General features: G+C 43.6%; 1 protein-coding gene across 5 annotated transcripts in view; it reads right to left on the bottom strand.

Annotated features, from left to right (window-relative positions):
• The window catches only part of LOC124003430 (sprouty-related, EVH1 domain-containing protein 2-like), a 32743-nt gene extending 12089 nt beyond the window's left edge, over positions 1–20654 (bottom strand). Inside the window, exons 1-4 of one of the 5 annotated variants that reach the window (XM_046311687.1) lie at positions 20252–20654; positions 5263–5440; positions 4663–4885; positions 4384–4448 (exon numbers count right to left, since the gene is read on the bottom strand). In XM_046311687.1, coding sequence (XP_046167643.1) covers positions 4384–4448; positions 4663–4885; positions 5263–5440; positions 20252–20277 — 492 coding nt within the window. In that variant the 5' untranslated portion in view covers positions 20278–20654. Of the gene's footprint in view, positions 1–4383; positions 4449–4662; positions 4886–5262; positions 5441–10155; positions 10323–20251 lie in introns of those variants that run through there. The other 4 variants (XM_046311690.1, XM_046311689.1, XM_046311691.1 and 1 more) reach the window with 4 other exon arrangements.
• Between the last annotated feature and the right edge of the window lie 595 nt (positions 20655–21249).

Consider the following 21249-nt stretch of genomic DNA (forward strand, 5'->3'; position numbering starts at 1 on the left):
GGTGGGAGTGGAGTACTTTACCATTTCCTAGTCATGCTCTTTAGTTGCGTCTTTTCTCTTGGCTTGGTCATCTTGTCAGCATCGCGTTTTAGCATGTCTAGTTATGTGTTAGCATGTTTGCTAGCTTAAAGGGACACGGCGAGAAATGTAAGTCATTTTTCTACTTACCCAGAGTCAGACGAGCTCATTGAAAACCATTATGTCTGCGTGCAGTTTGGAAATGATTAAAGTTAGCTTAGAGCAATTTCTGGAAGTTTCCCGGTGCAGTAGCCAACACTTCTCAAAAGCAAGGAAATAGACCTTCCAACTACTCCAAAGCTTAGCGTCTTACAAAGCTATTCATAGTAAATTTGTTGATTTGACTGATCTTCTATCCACGTCATTCTCGTTCCCGTTGTCACCAAGATCTACCGAGATCACAACATTTTATCTGTCTCAATGGCGCTCAGATACCATAATGGTAAAGAAACAAATGTTCTGCTCTCTATACATCTCTATGCGACAACGGGACAGAGAATCAGGAAGTGGGTAAAATCTAGTTTCTTACGATTATCATTCAAATAACACAAATTCATAAAATATTATTGTAGAGGTTTTTGTAAGACTAAAATGACCAACCATCTTTGGTTTAGTTCTAAAGTCTATTTCCATGCTTTTGAGAGGAGCTACCTACTGCACTGGGAGACTTCCAGGAATGGCGAAGGTGTATAAAGATCCATGCACTTTACCACAAATGTCTTGTTTACCAAGTTTGCTCTTTGTTATGCCGGCCTACTCTTTCTTTGTATCGTCATAAAGCACAGTATACATGATCCCAATTTAAGCTCCAAGACACTGGCAATATGAAAACCGGAAAAAGTTAACAAGTGTTGATTTATTGGCACATTGAACCATGTTGCGCACAGTAGTTTAAAAGCTCCGCGGATAGTGTTGAAACCATGACGTCATATCTGAATTCCGACATCTTTATGCACCTTCGGCCATTGCCCGCAGCTAACGATATGCTTACTTCAATCATCTCAGAACTGCACGCAGAGACTTTGGGTAGGTAGAAAAACAACCTACATCTCAAAATCTTGCAGTGTCCCTTTAAGTGTTAGCTAGATAAATAAGTAACATATTAGCATGTCCGCTAGGCTAGCTAACTGTGTGTAGGCTGGGTACAGTACAGTGGGTCAGGCAGCAGCAGCAGTTGGGATGGAGGCTGCCAGGCAGAGGCCTCCACTGCAGATGCACCACACTATGACTCATGTACATCTCCCTCGCTCTCTCCTCCCTGGAAATTAGGCCTATTCAAAATCTGGTGATATAACAGCAACACACACTGCAGTTATAAGCTGTGCAGGAATGTATGCATGTATACCTTACTGGAACGATGCTTTTGATGCCTTGTTGTGTGAGGGTTTTCATGTTATCCATGGCAGGAACTGAACTGGCATTCAGGGCAGTGTTCTGGTGAACTGCCGGAGGTGGCCACATTCTAGCTAGCTCTGGGTATTTGAAATGTTTGGACTGTACTCGCATGATTTCTTTGGGTACTCGTATGGAAAATATATTTTTAGAACACAAGGCACTTGGGAAAAAAATTGCACATTTATCTACAGTGCATTTGGAAAGTATTCAGACCCATTCACTTGTTCCACATTGTTATTTTACAGCCGTATTCTAAAATGTATTAAATTACTTTCCCCCCTTCCTCAATCTACACATAATACCCCATAATGACAAAACAGGTTTTTAGAAACCTTCCAACAGGACAATGACCTTAAGCTCAGCCAAGACAACGCAGGACTAGCTTCTGAATGCATTTGAGTGGCCCAGTTAGAGCCCGGACTTGAACCCGATCGAACATCTCTGGAGAGACCTGAAAATAGCTGTGCAGAAAGGCTTCAGTCATGGTGTGGGGTGGCATTTCTTTGGGGGGCCGCACAGCCCTCCATGTGCTCGCCAGAGGTAGCCTGATTGCCATTAGGTACCGAGATGAGATCCTCAGACCCCTTGTGAGACCATATGCTGGTGCGGTTGGCCCTGGGTTCCTCCTAATGCAAGACAATGCTAGACCTCATGTGGCTGGAGTGCGTCAGCAGTTCCTGCAAGAGGAAGGCATTGATGCTATGGACTGGCCCACCCGTTCCCCAGACCTGAATCCAATTAAGCACATCTGGGACATCATGTCTCGCTCCATCCACCAACGCCACATTGCACCACAGACTGTCCAGGAGTTGGCGGATGCTTTAGTCCAGGTCTGGGAGGAGATCCCTCAGGAGACCATCCGCCACCTCATCAGGAGCATGCCCAGGCGTTGTAGGGAGGTCATACAGGCACGTGGAGGCCACACACACTACTGAGCCTCATTTTGACTTGTTTTAAGGACATTACATCAAAGTTGGATCAGCCCGTAGTGTGGTTTTCCACTTTAATTTTGAGTTTGACTCCAAATCCAGACCTCCATGGGTTGATAAATTTGATTTCCATTGATCATTTCTGTGATTTTGTTGTCAGCACATTCAATTATGTAAAGAAAAAAGTATTGAATAAGAATTTTTCATTCATTCAGATCTAGGATGTGTTATTTTAGTGTTCCCTTTATTTATTTTTTGGAAAAGTGTATTAGATTCTGTAAGTACTTAATGTTCCCAACACAAGTTGTTTTTGAAATAGGTCACTGGAATTACATCTACGGCCAGCGTGCCTCTTGCGCGTAATGGTCATATTGGCGGGTATTCCAACAATCTTTTTTTTACTGTTGCCTTGGTTAACTTGAACCCATATGTAGATAATCCTTTATGACCATATGTTCCTCTGTGATTAATTATGATTGATTGTGCACAAAAGTGAAATGAATTGTTTCCACACCCAACATGCGTCAAGCGCATAATGGTCATGTGACATGAAACGTGTATATTTTGGAAATGAAATGTTAGTTTGACCTGATGAAGAGCCGTTTCGGATCATAACATTGTCAGTAATGCGGAGAATTAAGAGTTTGAGGGCCTTCTTGTTCTCAAAGAGATGGAAGTGACCCATCTTGTCTAATGTGTCGAAGCTGGTAGCTTGGGGATACTGAACTATGCTAGGAACATGCCCTTTCACAGCTTCTGCACTCAAGTAAATTAGCATGTTTAATCACCTCGAGCATTTTAAATGAAATTATTTAGACGTTTTCTTCAGAAACGTGCTCTTTGAACATCCACAATTGCTAACAAAAACATCCATCTACAGAAATCCACAACGGAGGCAAGTCAAAACACAGCTGAAGGAAGCATCCATGCGCACACACACACACACACACACACACACACACACACACACACACACACACACACACACACACACACACACACACACACACACACACACACACACACACACACACACACACACACACACACACACACACACACACACACACACACACACACACACACACACACACACACACACACACACAACTCCCCCTTCCAAGAGGCCCGGCGGCCAAAAACCCCAAGCTCTCTCCAGACATGAGGGAAGAGAGAGAGACAACACAAGGCGTTCCCTTCTCTCAGTCCCCCCCCCATGGTGTTAAATCACAGAGGCAGTTTGCTAGGAAGCAGCTGCTAATGATAGTTTTAGAGGAGGGTCAGTGGGAGGAGGGAAGGGGAGTGGGGGGAGGAGGGAAGGGGAGTGGGGGGGGGGGAGGGAGGGAAGGGGAGTGGGGGGAGGGGGGAGGGAAGGGAGGGGGTGGGGAGTGGGGGGAGGGAGGGAAGGGAGGAGGGGGAGGGAGGGGGGAGGGAGGGAAGGGGGGGGGGGAGGGAGGGAAGGGGGGTGGGGGGGGGGAGGGAAGGGGAGGGAAGGGGAGGGGGGAGGGAGGAGGGAAGGGGGTGGGGGTGGGAGGGAAGGGGGGTGGGGGGACGGAGACAAACCAAATGCCAAGCGGTGGCGGAGTCTGGTCAAAACACTACAGGATACCTAACCCTCACCCCTCCTCCTACCCTCCCTCCCTCCACCCCACCAGCCGCCTGTTACTATCACACCAGCCATCTCCTGCTCAAAAACAAAGGCCCATCTCTTCCCGAACTGGGCCAAACTAAAATAACTGAAATCTTCACACGCACTTCAAAAAAGGGACTATAAGTGAAGGCGAGAGAGAAGCCCAACCAAGCACAGACTAGAGGTGATCCTGCAGACGGAAACAATATGGAGTCCAACATGCAAGTGGACAGCCATGATCATAGATGGGAAACATACCATCTCTATTGATATGAAGCCCAGAGTTTTGGGTGGGACTAGAAACCTGACCCTAACCAAAACTGACAAACTTGGATTCTCTCAAGTGTTTACCTTGTCCCTGAACTTGCTGGTGTTAGAAACTACAATAGAGGAACACGGGGAGGGACTCACGGTGAAAACATCGTCGTCACCCAACTCGGCCTCATTCTGGATGGTCGAAGAAGAGGTGGTAGATCCTGGAAAACAAAGATGGCAGAACAGGCCAATAGTGAGTAACCTGAAGCGCAGGAGGCTGAACCACTTTAGTTGGACTTCCACATTCCCATAGCATCAAACATATTCCTTTTCATGATATGATAATCTAAACGCATTTGATAAGTTAAACCAATATGGTGGTTGCCTATCCACCTCTTTCAGCAATCAGTGGCTATAAAAGAAAGGGATGTATACCATTCAAGAGCATTGAGACACAGCCCTCATAGTCTTCGCCTTCCCCTCCCGTACCTTCCGTCAGGTCCTCCATGGCTTTCCTGACCCCACGGTCGAAGGCGCGTGCGTCGGCCGGGCTCTGGAACGTCAAGCCACACTTCTTGTTGTCCACTTTCCAGTGGTGAAATGTGGGCGTGGCCTTGGTGTACACCAGATCCCTCTTCAGGAAGCATTCCAGAATCACCTGGGAGGCGGCACACGTTTGAATGGACTATAAACAATGCTCCTAACAAACTATGCTGAAAGTGCAAGCCTCCTTACAAGCCCACACTGATTTCTACTACCTGAATTATCTATAAAGGAATAGAAAGAGAAACAGAAGGGAAACAGCTGAGGATCGATATCTGACAAAACACATTTGGGTAACAAGAAAAACGTTAATTGGTGACAATGAAGGATTTGTGAATACATTCTAAATGCGTGTGACAGAATCAATCCTTATCTTCCCTGGGCGGGATTCGATACCACGTTACCAACGACACTTCTTACTTTGGAAGCTAGTGAGCGAATTGTTACTGTAACGATTCAGGATTTGGGTCTGAGTGCTAGCAGGGGCTTTACCTGTTTGTCTTTGAGGCGCTCGCCGTGGATGAGGAAGCTGCTTCGGCCCAGCAGCTCGGCCGACAGCACCTTGCACACGCCCACACGGCTGAGGCATCCACCGTCCTGGGCCAGCCAGCCGCCACTCGAGTCGTCCCGGGTCATGACCACCGCTTTGACGCGCACAATGTAGCTGTCACTGTATGGTTGAGAGAGGGGGAAAGTGGGGGTTAGTCAATTAGCAATGAGGTTGTAGCGCAGGTGCTTTTATATACATGTAGATGCATGCATGCGTATATACACAATATATATATATATATATATATATATACACATACACACACGTGGCAGTCAAAAGCTGACACACCTAGTCAATCAAAGGTTGTATTTTTACTTTCTTCTACATTGTAGAATAACATTGACGACATCAAAGCTATGAAGTGTAACATATGGAATCGTGCAGTAACCAAAAAAATGTGTTAAACAAATCCAAATATATTTTAGATTAGCCACCCTTTGCCTTGGCATTCTTGACACTCCTGGCATTCTCTCAACCAGCTTCATGAGGAATTTTTCCAACAGTCTTAAAAGGAGTTCCCATATATGCTGAGCACTTGTTGGCTGCTTTTCCTTCACTCTGCGGTCCAATTCATCCCAAACCATCTCAATTGGGTTGAGGTCAGGTGATTGTGGAGGCCAGGTCATCTGATGCAGCACTCCATCACTACATCATCCTTCTTGGCCAAATAGCCCTAACACAGCCTGGAGGTGTGTTGGGTAATTGTCCTGTTGAAAAACAAATGACAGTCCCACTAAGCACAAACCAGATGGGATGGCATATGGCTGCAGAATATTGTGGTAGCCATGCTGGTTAAGTGTGCCTTGAATTCTAAATGAATCACTGACAGTGTCACCAGCAAACCACCTCCACACCACCACCTCCATGCTTCACGGGGGGAACCACACATGCTGAGATCATCAGTTCACCTACTCTGCATCTCACAAAGACACGGTGGTTGGAATCAAAAATCTTACATTTGGACTCATCAGACCAAAGGACAGATTTCCACTGGTCTTATGTCCATTGCTCATGTTTTGGCCCGAGCAAGTCTCTTCTTATTGGTGTCCTTTAGTAGTGGTTTCTTTGCAGCAATTTAACCACGAAGGCCTGATTCAAGCAGTCTCCTCTGGACAGTTGATGTTGAGATGTGTCTGTTACTTGAACTCTGAAGCATTTCTTTGGGTTGCAATTTCTGAGGCGGATAACTCTAATGAACTTATCCTCTGCAGCAGAGGTAACTCTGGGTATTCCTTTCCTGTGGTGGTCCTCATGAGAGCCAGTTTCATCATAGCACTTGATGGTTTTTGCGACTGCACTTGAAGAAACTTCCGGATTGACTGACCTTCATGCCTTAAAGTGACGATGGACTGTAATTTCTCTTTGTGTATTTGAGCTGTTCTTGATATAATATGGACTTGGTCTTATATCAAATAGGGCTGTCTTCTGTATAACACTCCTATCTTATCACGACTAATTGTCTCAAACGCAGTAAGGAAAGAAATTCCCCAAATTAAACTTTTAACAAGGCACACCTGTTAATTGAAATGTATTCCAGGTGACGACCTCATGAAGCTGGTTGAGAGAAAGCCAAGAGTGTGCAAAGCTGTCATCAAGGCAAAGGGTGGCTACTTTGAAGAATCTCAAATATATTTTGATTTGTTTAAACACTTTTTTGGTTACTACGTCATTTCATAGTTTTGATGTCTTCACTATTATTCTACAATGTAGAAGATAGTGAAAATAAAGAAAAACCTGGAATGAGTAGATGTCCAAACTTTTGACTGTATATATGCACAACACAAAGTGTTGGCTGCAGGTTTCATGAGCTGAAACAAAAGATCTGACTACACACAAAAAGCTTTTTTCTCTCAAATTCTGTGCACAAATTTGTTTACGTTGCTGTTATGTGATCATTTCTCCTTTGCCAAGATAATCCATCCATCTGGCAACTGTGGCATATCAAGAAGCGGATTAAACAGCATGATCATTACACAGGTGCCCCCTGCGCTGGGGACAATAAAAAGGCCACTCTAAAATGTGCAGTTTTGTCACACAACACCACAGATGTCTCAAATTGAGAGAATGTACAATTAGCATACTGACTGCAGGAATGTCCACCAGAGCTGGTAGAGAATTGAATATTCATTTCTCTACCATAAGCCACCTCCAGCATTGTTTTAGAGAATTTGCCAGTACATCCAACCGGCTTCACAACCACAGACCACTTGTAACCATGCCAGCCCAGGACCTCCACATTAGACTTCTTCACCTGCGGGATCGTCTGTGTCCAGCCACCCAGACAGCTGATGAAGCTGATGAGTATTTCTGTCTGTAATAAAGCCCTTTTGTGGGGCAAACTAATTCTGACAGGCTTGGTTCAAAAGTGGTGGGTCCTATGCCCTCCCAGGCCCACCCATGGCAGCACCCCTGACGATTAATGTTTAATCCATAGATTAGATTAATAAATGTAATTAAATTGACTTGATTTCCTTATATGAACTGTAACTCACAAAAACTGTTGCATGTCGTGTTTATATTTTAACAAAAATATAAATGCAACAATTTCAAAGATTTTACTGAGTTATAGTTCATATAAGGAAATCAGTCAACTGAAATAAATTAATTAGGCCCTAATCTATGGATATCACATGACCTGGAATACAGATATGCATCTGTTGGTAACAGATACTGTATTCTTAAAAATAAAATAAAAATGTAAAGTAGGGGCGTGGATCAGAAAACCAGTGAACATCTGGTGTGACCACTATTTGCCTCATGCAGCACGACACATCTACTTTGCATAGAGTTGATCAGGCTGTTGTGGAATGCTGTCACACTCCTCTTCAATGGCTGTGCGAAGTTGCTGGATATTGGTCGGGAACTGGAACACGCTGTCATACTGGTCAATCCAGAGCATTCCAAACATGCTCAATGGGTGACATGTCTGGTGACTATGCAGGACATGGAATAGCTGGGTCATTTTCAGATTCCAGGAATTGTGTACAGATCCTTGCAACATGGGGTTGTGGATTATCATGCTGAAACATGAGGTGACATGAGGTCACAATCGTGAATCTGCTTTGCAGTGCAAACAAAACAAAATGGTTGATATAAATTAAACCTACATATTTGCATTCAGCCACAGGACTAAACCCATTTTTGTGAACAACCCCCCCCACCTGAAAGTGATGAGTCACACGTACATCTGCGCTGTGAAATTGGTCCGCGAACGGACTCTGCATCACCCCCTCACCTTCTGCCATATTTGAAAGGACACAAACTAGCACCGATTAACACAGCTTTTAAAGAAGAACGCCCATTAGCAGTGACATGGCTTTGCATGACATAGTATTTCAAACGATATTGTCAAGTTGCTGAAAAAGGCACCAAATATCAGTTAATCAAGCGGCTGCCCGACACCAGATATGAACAAAGACGCAGCTTTACAAAAATGTCATGGCCGTCTAAATCTCCATTGTTTTTCCCCCCCAAACGGTCACTTCCCTAATCTCACCCTTGCACTACTCGTCATGCACACCCAGGACACACGTAAATAAACAAGTCCAATTCATTACATTTGTCTTTCTAGTCAACGGGGACATTCAAAAGGGGATACTGAGGCAAGTCTAGTCATGTAAGAATCAGCATTGCTATACCATGGGTACAGCACAATTATATGACACTACCCCAGATTTAACGATTTGGACAATATATTAGTCAGGAATCTTCCATCCATAGCAGTTGAAAGATGTATATGTGCCCATGGCTTTTAATATGGTAAACTAACTGTCCATCTGGCATTTGAAGAGAGCATGGGTGATGGTACACCTCCACTAACACTCCCACACATACACCCTCAGACAAGCTAGGCCCAACTCAGAGACATGTACCTACCATGCCAAGAGGCATGAGAAATGCACACCAGAGCAATAAGGACACCTGGCTAAAAGCATAACTGCAAAAGGGCTACAAATGAATTCATCAGCAGCAATCCTTTATATATAAAATCCCAGACAAATACACAGGTGACTTGGGTGTGAGTCACTAGACATGGAAACGGGTTTGTCAAATCCTGACGGACAGGCAGTATTTGAGATCATATGAGGGATGATGACTCCACAGCCCACCCACTCCCAGAGCGCGATAAGCTCGGGTTTTGTTGACACCCCTGGAATGTAGCGGCCATAATAGTACATACTAAAGAGGGGGAGTAATTCCTCTCCCACTGCAGAGGTCACCCCTCTCTCTCTCCCACATCTTCTCTCTGTCACACACACACACACACACACACACACACACACACACACACACACACACACACACACACACACACACACACACACACACAATGATTATCCCAGATAACCTGGCGGCACTTCCAAACACAATGAATATTCATTTAGAGTTTTGACCAATAAACCGGGTAAAGGAAGGAAGAAATGGCTGAATAAAGCCAGTCTTTGCAAACAAGGCTGACGATCAGTCTCCCCGAGATCCATGAACACGGAGCCCACATGGATGATTCAGAACAATCCCGCAGAGTGCCAGCGAATGTACTCTATGATTACACATCTAAAGACCTGCGAGCACGAGCCAGAGAGAGTCCCCCGGCGTTACCGAAACACCAGCTCTCCTCTGTAAAAGGTGGCAGCATTGCTCCGCTCATCTAACCTACTCCGCCACAGCCAAAACAAAACCTTATCCTAACCACGCAGTAGTCACGAGCAGCAGCCCCTCCAGCAACAGACACACAGAATATGAGCGAGGAGGAGGACATTGCAGAGTAGACACAGAAAAGACACGGCTAACAGAAACCAGGGAAGCAGCAGAAATACAATACCCTGGCGGCTTGCCTTTTATAATCGGACATCTCTCCTACATCCCGTGGCCACGGTCACAAATTCCTCATGGTCTCCATCGGCAGACGGTCGCGGTGTGCGAGACGACACAACATCCCAATCACCAGCCTGACCATGGTGGAAGCAGCAGCGGCCGTGCCTGACTTCCAGGCTGTTGGCTCAAAAGTGCTTCCCCACGTACAGTATGATTCAGTCTCCTTGACAAGCAGATGGCGCTTGTGTGTGTGTGTGTGTGTGTGTGTGTGTGTGTGTGTGTGTGTGTGTGTGTGTGTGTGTGTGTGTGTGTGTGTGTGTGTGTGTGTGTGTGTGTGTGTGTGTGTGTGTGTGTGTGTGTGTGTGTGTGTGAGAGAGAGAGAGAGACGGAGCGAGAGAGTGTAGAGTGTGTGTGTGTGAGTTGAGCATGAGTCATCTCCCGGCAGCCATTCCGCATTCGCCGGCAGTGGCACACAGCACACTCCATCCTCATCCGTCAAGGAGGGAGAAACATGGCCTAAGAAGCCCACCACTACTCAAACACAACAGGGGGGTTCCATCCATTCCAAACCAGCCTATTCTCACACACAGAAGTCCAAATGGAATTTGAAGCAACTGGAACAACTCGCCTATCAGCAAAAGGTTTGTGCACATTGTGTACAGCAGCGAGCAAAGAACATGTACATTTCATGGCTCTCGCTAGGGTGCAGGTCTAAAGAATATGTGGGTTGAATATTACTCAGCTCTGACTGGACTCCTTATCAGGAGTGTGCGCCCGGTGTCCTAACTTTGTCAGGCTCATGAAAGGAGGTCAAAGGTTTACAATGTACAAACCCAACCCACAGGTAGGTGTAAAAGACCTGGGGTGATGTCATCCACGGCTCAGAATATAGGAGGATTTTGTACAAGGAGCTGGCCACTAACAATGTTAAAGTCCCTGCGTTTGAGGTGTAGAGAAGAGGCTGTTCTGTTACTTGATGAACCAGACAAAGCAAAGCAGCAATGGGTCCATCAAGGCTCAGAAGTTCATAGTCAACTGTACATGATGGGTTGATTTTTGATGGGGACAAATGATTCTATCAAACAAGTAGGGTTAAGGCCTACATATTCATATTCTAACCCAAAATAGGCCAGTCCCACTGAAAAGAACGTAGTTATTGTATGTTAATGTCCCCCCCCCCCCCAATATTCAACAGGTCGATTCCCTTGGAAGTCGGAGGCCCCCCAGATTGCTTATGACGTGTTCATATGCTACGGCAAAATGTGGAGAGTTACAGAAAATCTGCTTCAAAAATGTACATTTCCCTCTCTGCCCAATGACAAAATGTGTAGAATAGCATAAAACTGCTAATTTTTCTGCCCCATGGCAAAATGTGTAGAAATGCATGAAGTTGCCGCCCCCCCCCACACATTTTTTTTATTTTCCCTAAAAAAAGTATTATTTTTGGGTTAGTGTAGGTGCCCCAAATGCATTAATCTGACCCTATTCAGACACACTGCATCTCCTCCGCTTAGCCGTGCTGTCTATTCATGCCCCCCCCAATTCATTTCAGTTAGGGGCGGTTAGAGGAGAGGGGCACTAGCCCCACCTGAAACACATTTCATTCCAGAATCATGGGCATTAATATGGAGTTGGTCCCCCCTTTGCTGCTATAACAGCCTCAACTCTTCTGGGAAGGCTTTCCCCTAGATGTTGGAACATTGCTGCGGGTATTCGCTTCCATTCAGCCACAAAAGCATTAGTGAGGTCGGCACACTGATGTTGGGCAATTAGGCTTGGCTCGCAATCAATTCATCCTAAAGGTGTTTGATGGAGTTGAGGTCAGGGCTCTGTGCAGGCCAGACACGTTCTTCCACAACGATCGCGACAAACCATTTCTGTACGGACCTCACTTTGTGCATCGGGGCATTGTCATGCTGAAACAGGAAAAGGGCCTACCTCAAACTGCTGCTATAAAGTTGAAAGCACAGAATCATCTAGAAAGTAATTGTATGCTGTAGCGTTAAGATTTCCCTTCACTGGAACTAAGAGGCCTAGCCTGAACCATGAAAAACAGCCCCAGAACATTATTCTTCCTCCACCAAACTTTATACTTGGCACTATGCATTGAGGCAGGTGGCGTTCTTCTGGCATCCGCCAAACCCAGATTTGTCCGTCGGAGTGCCAGATGGTGAAGCGTGATTCATCACTCCAGAGAACACGTTTCCACGGCTCCACAGTCCAAATGTGGCAAGCTTTACAAGCTGATGCTTGGCATTGCGCATGGTGTTCTTAGGCTTGTGTGCGGCTGCTCGGCCATGTAAACACATTTTATGACGAACAATTCTTGTGCCGACATTGATTCCAGAGGCATTTTGGAACTCGGTAGTGAGTGTTGCAACTGAAGACAGACGATTTTAACGCGTTACGCGCTTCACCACTTCAGTCCCACTCTGTGAGCTTGTGTGGCTTACCACTTCACTTCTGAGCCGTTGTTGCTCCTAGGCGTTTCCACCTCACAATAATAACAATTACAGCTGGCCGGCGCAGGTCTAGCATGGCAGAAATTTTACGAACTGACTTGTTGAAAGGGTGGCATCCTATGACAGTGCCACGTTGAAAGACACTGGGCTCTTCAGTACGGACCATACTACTGCCAGTGTTTGTCTATGGAGATTGCATGGCTGTATACTCAATTGTATACACCGCTGAGGAACAGGTGTGGCTGAAACAGCAGAATCCACTAATTTGAAGGGGTAACCACATACTTTTGGCCATGTAGTGTATGATTGACCACCCTTGGTGCCCACCCATTCTCATTAGGTCAGAGCGCTGTTAATATGGCTCAGATTGGAAAAGGAAGAGTGCGTTCGTGCTGGGTTTTCCTGTTGGCGCGGGACAAAATTGGGCTGGTAAGTCAAGTTTGGACACACCTACTCATTCAAGGGTTTTTCTTTATTTTTTAAAACTATTTTCTACATTGTAGAATAATAGTGAAGACATCGAAACTATGAAATAACAAATATGGAATCATGTAGTAACCAAAAAAAAGAGATTCTTCAAAATAGTCACCGTTTGCCTTGATGACAGCTTTGCAAACGCTTGGCATTATCTCAACCAGCTTCATGAGGTTGTCACCTGGAATGAATTTAATTTCAATTAGCAGGTGTGCCTTGTTAAAAGTTACTTTGTGGAATTTCTTTCCTTCTTAATTAATGCTTTTGAGCCAATCAGTTGTGTTATGACAAGGTAGGGGTGGTATACAGAAAATGGTCTTTTGCCGAATAGCACTAAGTCCATATTATGGCAAGAACAGCTCAAATAAGCAAAGAGAGAAAACACTAGCAAAACACCAGTCTCAACATCAACAGTGAAGAGGCGACTCTGAGATGCTGGCCTTCCAGGCAGAGTTCCTCTGTCCAGTGTCTGTGTTCTTTTGCCCATCTTAATCTTTTCTTTTTAGTGGCCAGTTTGAGATGTGGCTTTTTCTTTGCAACTCTGCCTAGAAGGCCAGCATTCCGGAGTCGCCTCTTCACGGTTGACGTTGAGACAGGTGTTTTGCGGATACTATTTAATGAAGCTGCCAGTTGAGGACTTGTGGCATGTGTTTCTCAAACTAGACACTAATGTACTTGTCCTCTTGCTCAGTTGTGCACCGGGGCCTCCCACTCCTCTTTCTATTCTGTTTAGACCAGTTTGCGCTGTCCTGTGAAGGAAGTAGTACACAGCATTGTATGAGATCTTCAGTTTCTTGGCAATTTCTCGCATGGAATGGGCTTCATTTCTCAGAACAAGAATAGACAAGTTTTTGAAGAAAGTGCTTTGTTTCTGGCCATTTTGAGCTTGTAATCGAACCCAGAAATGCTAATGCTCCAGATACTCAACTAGTCTAAAGGACAGCTAACATAATTTCAAAAGGGGTTTCTAATGATCAATAAGCCTTTTAAAATCATAAACATGGATTAGCTAACAACGTAACATTGGAACACAGGAGTGATGGTTGCTGATAATATATATATATATATATTTTTTTTTAATCAGACATTTCCAGCTACAATAGTCATTTACAACATTAACAATGTCAACACTGTAGTTCTGATCAATTTGATGTTATTTTAAATGGACAAAAAAAAGTGCTTTTCTTTCAAAAACAAGGACATTTTTACCCCAAACTTTTGAACGGTAGTGTTTGTCTGTGTACACACACACACACACACACACACACACACAGTGGACTGGGCATAAGGTTGGCGAACTACATCTATAATAAAACACAGTATTCATCTTTTTATTCTTAACATGAATACATATGCATGTGTGACCCCACGTCAACTGTTCTCCAATATCTACTCCGCAATACCTCCCCTTTACTATCCAACATTCCTCTCCCTACACATCTCCGGTTGGTATAGTACGCTCTAGTATTTACGGGGACCTTTATATGAAAGGTATACCAAATTCAGAATGAAGATGTCACAGTATGGCTGGCAGCTGAAATTGGACAGAAAATGAGAGGCATGTAATCTGTGGCTACAGACCACATGCCTGGTGGTGGCACTACAGACTGAGTACAACAACACACTTTATTAATATACCCCAGACACACACCACCACCACCACTACGGAACAGGAGAAACTTCTTTACTACATGATTCCATATATGTTACTTCATAGCTTTGATGTCTTCCCTATTATTCTACAATGCGGAAAAAAAAATAGTACAAATAAAAGAAAAACCCTTGAATAAGTAGGTGCCCAAACTTGACTGGTACTGTAGTTCGACGGCACTTTTAAATGTTGCATACAGAAAGAGTGTTACATTTCTGTACGTAAATGTTACTTGAGCAGCTGCTCCATAACCACATTGCCAAACCTACTGCCAAAATAAATAAAATAAAAACAAACTGCCTCACAGGGGTAAAAAAAAATAAAACAATAATCTGCTGAAATTGTTCCAACATCTGCACCCATTCGCTGATAAGAAAAGGATGTGATAAAAGGCTTGGTGTGATCTTACCTCGCCTGCTTATAAACCCCCAACGCACACAACACGCACACAATCACAGAAAATCCAATCATCTATTAGCGAAGAAACCTGTTGGTAGTTTGGGGAATCAAGACAGAGTACGTTAGTGACCATTTCCTACTGCATAAGTTTGCGTCTTGAAGTTGTAGACTACACTTCCAACAGAAGTGTCTTGAGTCTTTGTCGTGTTTGATTTTTTGGAGAGTCTTTTTAAACCTCCATTGGGGCAAATGTACTGTACATTGGCAAAGGAAAAACGAGGAATATAACTAGATCTTTGCGACAGTAAACTGAACTTCCTTTTACATGCCCAAATCTAATATCTGCTAAACTAGTCATGATGTCAAACCGTTCACCAGCAATGGGTGACACTGCTAAAGCAAACATTACGCCAAAGGCCCATCGGCTGGACGTACAGGTTTAGCCGTTCGAGCACACTGTTGCCTCAGATGGTCCACAGACACAGGAGAAAACGAATGAAAACTCCACACATGCTTATGACATCATCCCCATACAAAATAGTCAGATCTCCGTTTCCCTATCAGCAGAGAGATGGAGCAGATGTTGTTTCACTTGGTCACTGCCAAACATTGCGAATGTGTTCCCTCGCCGTCACAAAGAGAGGGACTATGCTCTTTAACCAAGTCAGCCAAACCGGGGGGGGGGGACACTGTGACCTCGTGTGGTGCTTTCACATGCGCTCCCCTGTCGACAGATATCCGAAACGTGAGCGGGTCTGTGTGGCGAAGTCGATAGAGGCAGAATGTGGACCCGTGCGATGCCACTATTGAACCGAAGTAAAGGAAATCCATCTTCCATTACACATGTCACATGGCCTATAGCCCAAACGGCAAACACCATCTCTGCCCCGTGACTCCCCAATCACTAGGCAAAAAGCCCCGATGGCTTTTGTAGTGTACAGGTTGACCACGTTTTGAGTCCCTCAAAGTTTGAGCAGTTTAAGTCGGGATCGAGACCTTAGAATGAAAGAGACTGTCTAGTGCAGTATTATTTGTGTAATGACAAGCTTCATGTCATTGGTGTTAGACAATAAGCCTATGGCGATGAGGTATCTCTTTGTTGACGTTCAAACAACGTTTCGGTAGAGGGAAAAATGACACCACTAACAGCAATTATTTGGCTCCAATAGTTTCATCTCGTCTCTGCTTCATTTTGCCGTTGTTGAGCTGAACCCTGCCGGCCCAGCTCACGGAAGGGGAGGGTTGATATGAAATCGATCCAGGGCAGTAATGGGGCTGGGAAGCTGGGGAGAGTTGTGGTGACCTTTCCTCAATGTCATTTTCTCCTCTCAGTGGCATTATTGACAGCTCAGAGTTTGCCGGTTCTGTGGCGTCATTACACTGATCAATACAACTAGCCAACCCAACGTCCGGAAACAGGGTGGGTGGGGGGGGGACGTGCACATGGATTGGGGGAATGCAAGGCAAGACCTCAAAAACTTGCTGTCTAGAATAGTACAGCTGAGTTATTGCACTTAGACCAATAAAACTGGACCACTATTAACCATTTGGATACATATAATAAAACAGTCTTTAACAGTTGTGTACTGTATGTAGCTGGAATCTGCAGGAACACTGTTGTGTAACTACTCTGGCCTGTTGCTTGAGGGTACTAAAACCTGTGATATCATTCGAGAACTTGAGCATCCCACGTAATCCTTTTGTGCACACATGAAAAGTTGCCAAGACGACTTTTGTTCCAACATTCCCACCTTTCAATCACGTTCAATTGCTTAAGAAATGTCAACGCCAGCGGTTATGGATTGAAGTTTCCGGCTTCTTTTAGCACTTTCAGTTCGGATAAACATTTCACAAGGGCAAACTATTAGATTTCCTTTTACATTACCACCCGAGTCATGTGTTTACCTATAGGGGTGTGAGTGTACCAGAAATCATGAGAAGAAAAGATAACCCATGACCTGAAGGAGTAGGCTATTGCCAAATCTCTACACGCAGGATAAAGGACATAAAGCTATGAGCAACAGAACCTTTATTGCCAAACATCCAAAGTGTACTCTACACCCAGAAACATATGCCTTATAGAATGTGTAGGCCAGTGGTGGTCAGTGCCGGTTAACATTAGGGATGACTATTGTATCATTGGTTGTATCATTTGTTGGGCTAATATGTTGGAGACGTCGGAAGAGGTTACAGAAGACAGAAATGCAAAAAGCGTCCCACTTTTCTCAGAATTCAACTTACAGCGTGGATGACTGTCATTCATATTCCATTCACCCAGCTCAGTGTAACATCAATAGGTTTTGGCTACTACATGATCATTGAATTTATACCCTTCATGGGGTTGCTACAACCTTGCCTACAAATGAAAGTTTATATACTGTGGGTGCACAGGTTGAGAGACAAAATGGAGTAATCAAAAGTGACACATTCAATACTGCCTAAATTGGCTACATTAGCTAAGTAAGTGGAAGGTAAACTAAGAAGAAAAATTACAAGAAGATATAGCTATGGTTAGGGTTACTGTATAAGTCTATGTAAGATTGTGAGATCCATGAGCCTCCTAGGTTTTGTATTGAAGTCAATGTACCCAGAGGAGGACGGAAGCTAGCTGTTCTCCGGCTACACCAATGTGCTACTCTAGAGGGTGCTGTTCAGGCTACTGCAGACCATTGCAAACAGTGTGTTTTAATCAGTTATTTGGTAGGAATGGGTATGAGTAATCGAGTACTTGAACTTACATCAAACCTATCTTTAATCGGAGATCACATTTTTCAAATACTGTAAAAAAGATTTGGTCAAAACTCTGTCATCTTTGAAGACAACATTAATTTGCTTTGACTCGTGTTCCTTTTGTACATATGCATTTGCAGGGGCACAACAAAAACTAAACAAAGCGGTCACGTGTGGCTCAGTTGGTAGAGTATGGTGCTTGCAATGCTAACGTTATCGGTTCGATTCGATTCACGCAGGGGACCAGTATAAAAAATGATGTAGGCCTACTAAGTCGCTCTGGATAAGAATGTCTGCTAAATGACAAAATAAAATGTACCAAACGGTTCTCCCTAAATTCCCTTTCCCACGGTCTCTCACTCAATTGCGTTTCTGACCACTCCCTCTACACATGCACAACCTCGTGCTAGGTCTTTAGAGATACAAATGCCTATAAAAACCATATCTAACTGATGGGATATACAAGCTACATTCCATGCCAAATGATGATAGTTTATTCACAAATTCAAAATGGACTGGTTGACTGAAGGAAATACGTGTTCCAACAACAAGCTGCTGTTTTGGAATAATTGCGTCCAGTCTAATTTCCACTCAGGCTACTTCGCAGTTGTGACTAGTTGCCACAACCACAAAGTCAGAATTGGCTATACTGTAAAACATTATTAAAACAAAAACTTGCGTTTCGGGCTTAATTTAAGGTTAGGCATAAGGTTAGCAGTGTGGTTAATGTTAGGGTAGAAATAGGTGGGGTTTATGACTGTGGCAAATAGTGACGACACTACTTTGCGAAGTGCTAGTGCCATTTAGAATTGGTTAGCCTATGCTATAACCCCCTTAAGTTCCACACTGAAAATATGAACAGATTGATAAATAGAAATGGCATATTTTCATCAGAATCGTTAAGCATAGGCCAACTAAATCGAATGCATGTATATTGAAAAAAGACAGATTTGAGTTTGTAACACTAAAAAAATGGTCTTTCAACTCACAAAATTGAGCCTGGTAAAAAAATAATAAAAATAAAAAAATCACTGAGAAAAAACAAGGCTATGCCATTGCACAGCCATATGATTCTACAAGCAAACACCACTGCTGAGGCTACTAACTTTTTAAACATTGTGTTCCACGATAAAATATAACTAGGTGAAATTACTTTTTCAATTAAATCCTTTAAAATTGCACTTTTTTATTGACTGGGGTATTTTAGCAATTAGGATGTGTTATTTGTAATGGTTATGATAAATTATGCGTTGGAAGCATATAGATAAATGTTCTAAAAAGATTTTTGTTTCTTCATTTGAGTACTGGAAAAACAATCATGCAAGTACTCAAAGTAATTTAAAAAATGGCAGATGTCCATCCCAATTATCTGGTGAAATGTGAAAATATTTAGTACCTATAGTTTTATCTAAAAATTATACTTTTTTTAATGTTTCACTATTTTTATGAAATTCAATGAATATGATGATCCTCCTCCTTCCTTCACTGAGGAAGCTATATGTAGGCTACAATAGGATATCTATTTTGAAAAGCAAAAGTGTGTATGCCTATATAAGTAAGATGGAATGAACTTGTACACGAGAAAATGGCATGTGTGAAAATGGGTTGACCCCTAGAAATAGAGGGAGAAAAAAATGTAGCAACCAACCAAAAAGCCTAACGTAACGCACAAGGTACTTAAGAAAATAAAACAGTTTAGGACGGAAATGTTGACTATCATTCGGCACTGGACTGAATCAACTGGATTATCTTTCCAACTAGACATTCATATTTGATCGTACTCAGAAAACTATGAAATATTCGTGTAAACTCTATCAACGCGGCGCGCAGCCTCTCGGCCATCGCCGTTGGTATTTTTATGAATGAAGGACAGTATGCAAATTAGAGCGATTCACGAAAAGAAATGGCGGATATGGAATATCAGTCCCTCACAAAGAAAGACTTTCTAGCCAACAGCGCCGACAATGCAAACGAAAGCTACTTTTTCCGTGACCGTGCAACCACATAATCTACATTGTGGTCAACATACAATGTTGTTATACATTCTACCGTGTTATTTGCATGGCAAATGGTGATATGAAGTGCAGTTGAAACTATTCACTGTAAACCCTTTACAAAATGTTTCCGATCCAACCCCTCGCCCCCCCCCCCCTTTCAAGACTGTAGTCGTTCAGGAGGGCGAGGGGGCCTAACCATCTCGCTCCTCTGTCCACTATAAACGTTACATTGTAACAAAGCATTCTCAACTTCGGGGGAAAAAACTTTAGGTCCACTCTCCTCATCCATCTCAGTATCCCAACAACAGACATGCATAACATGGGTATAATTCGAGAATTTATAACATGCAAAATAAGAATTAAGGCTACTTTTGTCAAGTAGCTAACGTTATAGGCTACTCACTCATCTGGGTGTGTTTCCTCGGTCATTTTTTCGTTTCACCTACAATAATATCCCGCCGAGGGTACGTAATGTGGTGTCTTCATTTTATCTTTCCCTTCTCGTCCAACCCCTCGATCACACACTAACAGCCGTAGTTTAGTTTTCCGAGTGTTTTTTCCGTTTGTTTGCGTTATTTCTCGCTTCTCTTCTTCGTCTCTCAGCACTTTACTACAACTATTCGAGCGCATCCACGAGAGAGTAAATCCCTTTGGAATACCTCCACCGATTTAATCCCGTCGCGCCCCATGCTGAAATGCGGTAATTAAAATCGTGCGTTGATGTCGGTGAGGATGGCCCCGTACGAGCCCCATCTCTGGTTACTCCATGTTGGATTCTGTAGGTAGAAGCCAATGCCGCCGACTCTGGAAGTGGAGAGGGGGGGCTTGCGGAAACGATGACGTCAGACCCGAAGGACTGCAGATCTTATAGAATTTTTAGGGATGTCCAAAGCTAGCAGTGGACTATTTGGCTATACGAAATTAGGATGTATGTGTTTCCCTATTTCTACTGTTTCGCACAAGGTCACATTCAGTACTTTACATTTACATCACAATTTGGCCTGTACTTATCATAGATAGGTGCCTCCTATTTATATTTTCAAGTAGTGCTAGTATATTATGAAGATGTGGACACAGGGTTAATGATACCTAATGTAGACAATGTATGAACTAGTGAGTAACCTGAATACCTCAATCATGATTATCGTGCATTCATAACAGCTGAAGTTACTGGAATTCAACATATTTTTCATCGCACTATCATCAATTATTTGCCAAACACATTTGTTGTTCACTGACACAATATGTGATGAGAAGAAATAAAGACAAAATATCAAATTGTATTGGTCACATACACATGGTTAGCAGATATTATTGTGAGTGTAGCGAAATGCTTGTGCTTTTAGTTCCCGACAGTGCAGTAATATCTAACAAGTAATCTAACAATACCACAAAAACGAC

Source organism: Oncorhynchus gorbuscha, linkage group LG18, assembly GCF_021184085.1.
Source record: "Oncorhynchus gorbuscha isolate QuinsamMale2020 ecotype Even-year linkage group LG18, OgorEven_v1.0, whole genome shotgun sequence".
NCBI classification, from domain to species: Eukaryota; Metazoa; Chordata; class Actinopteri; order Salmoniformes; family Salmonidae; genus Oncorhynchus; species Oncorhynchus gorbuscha.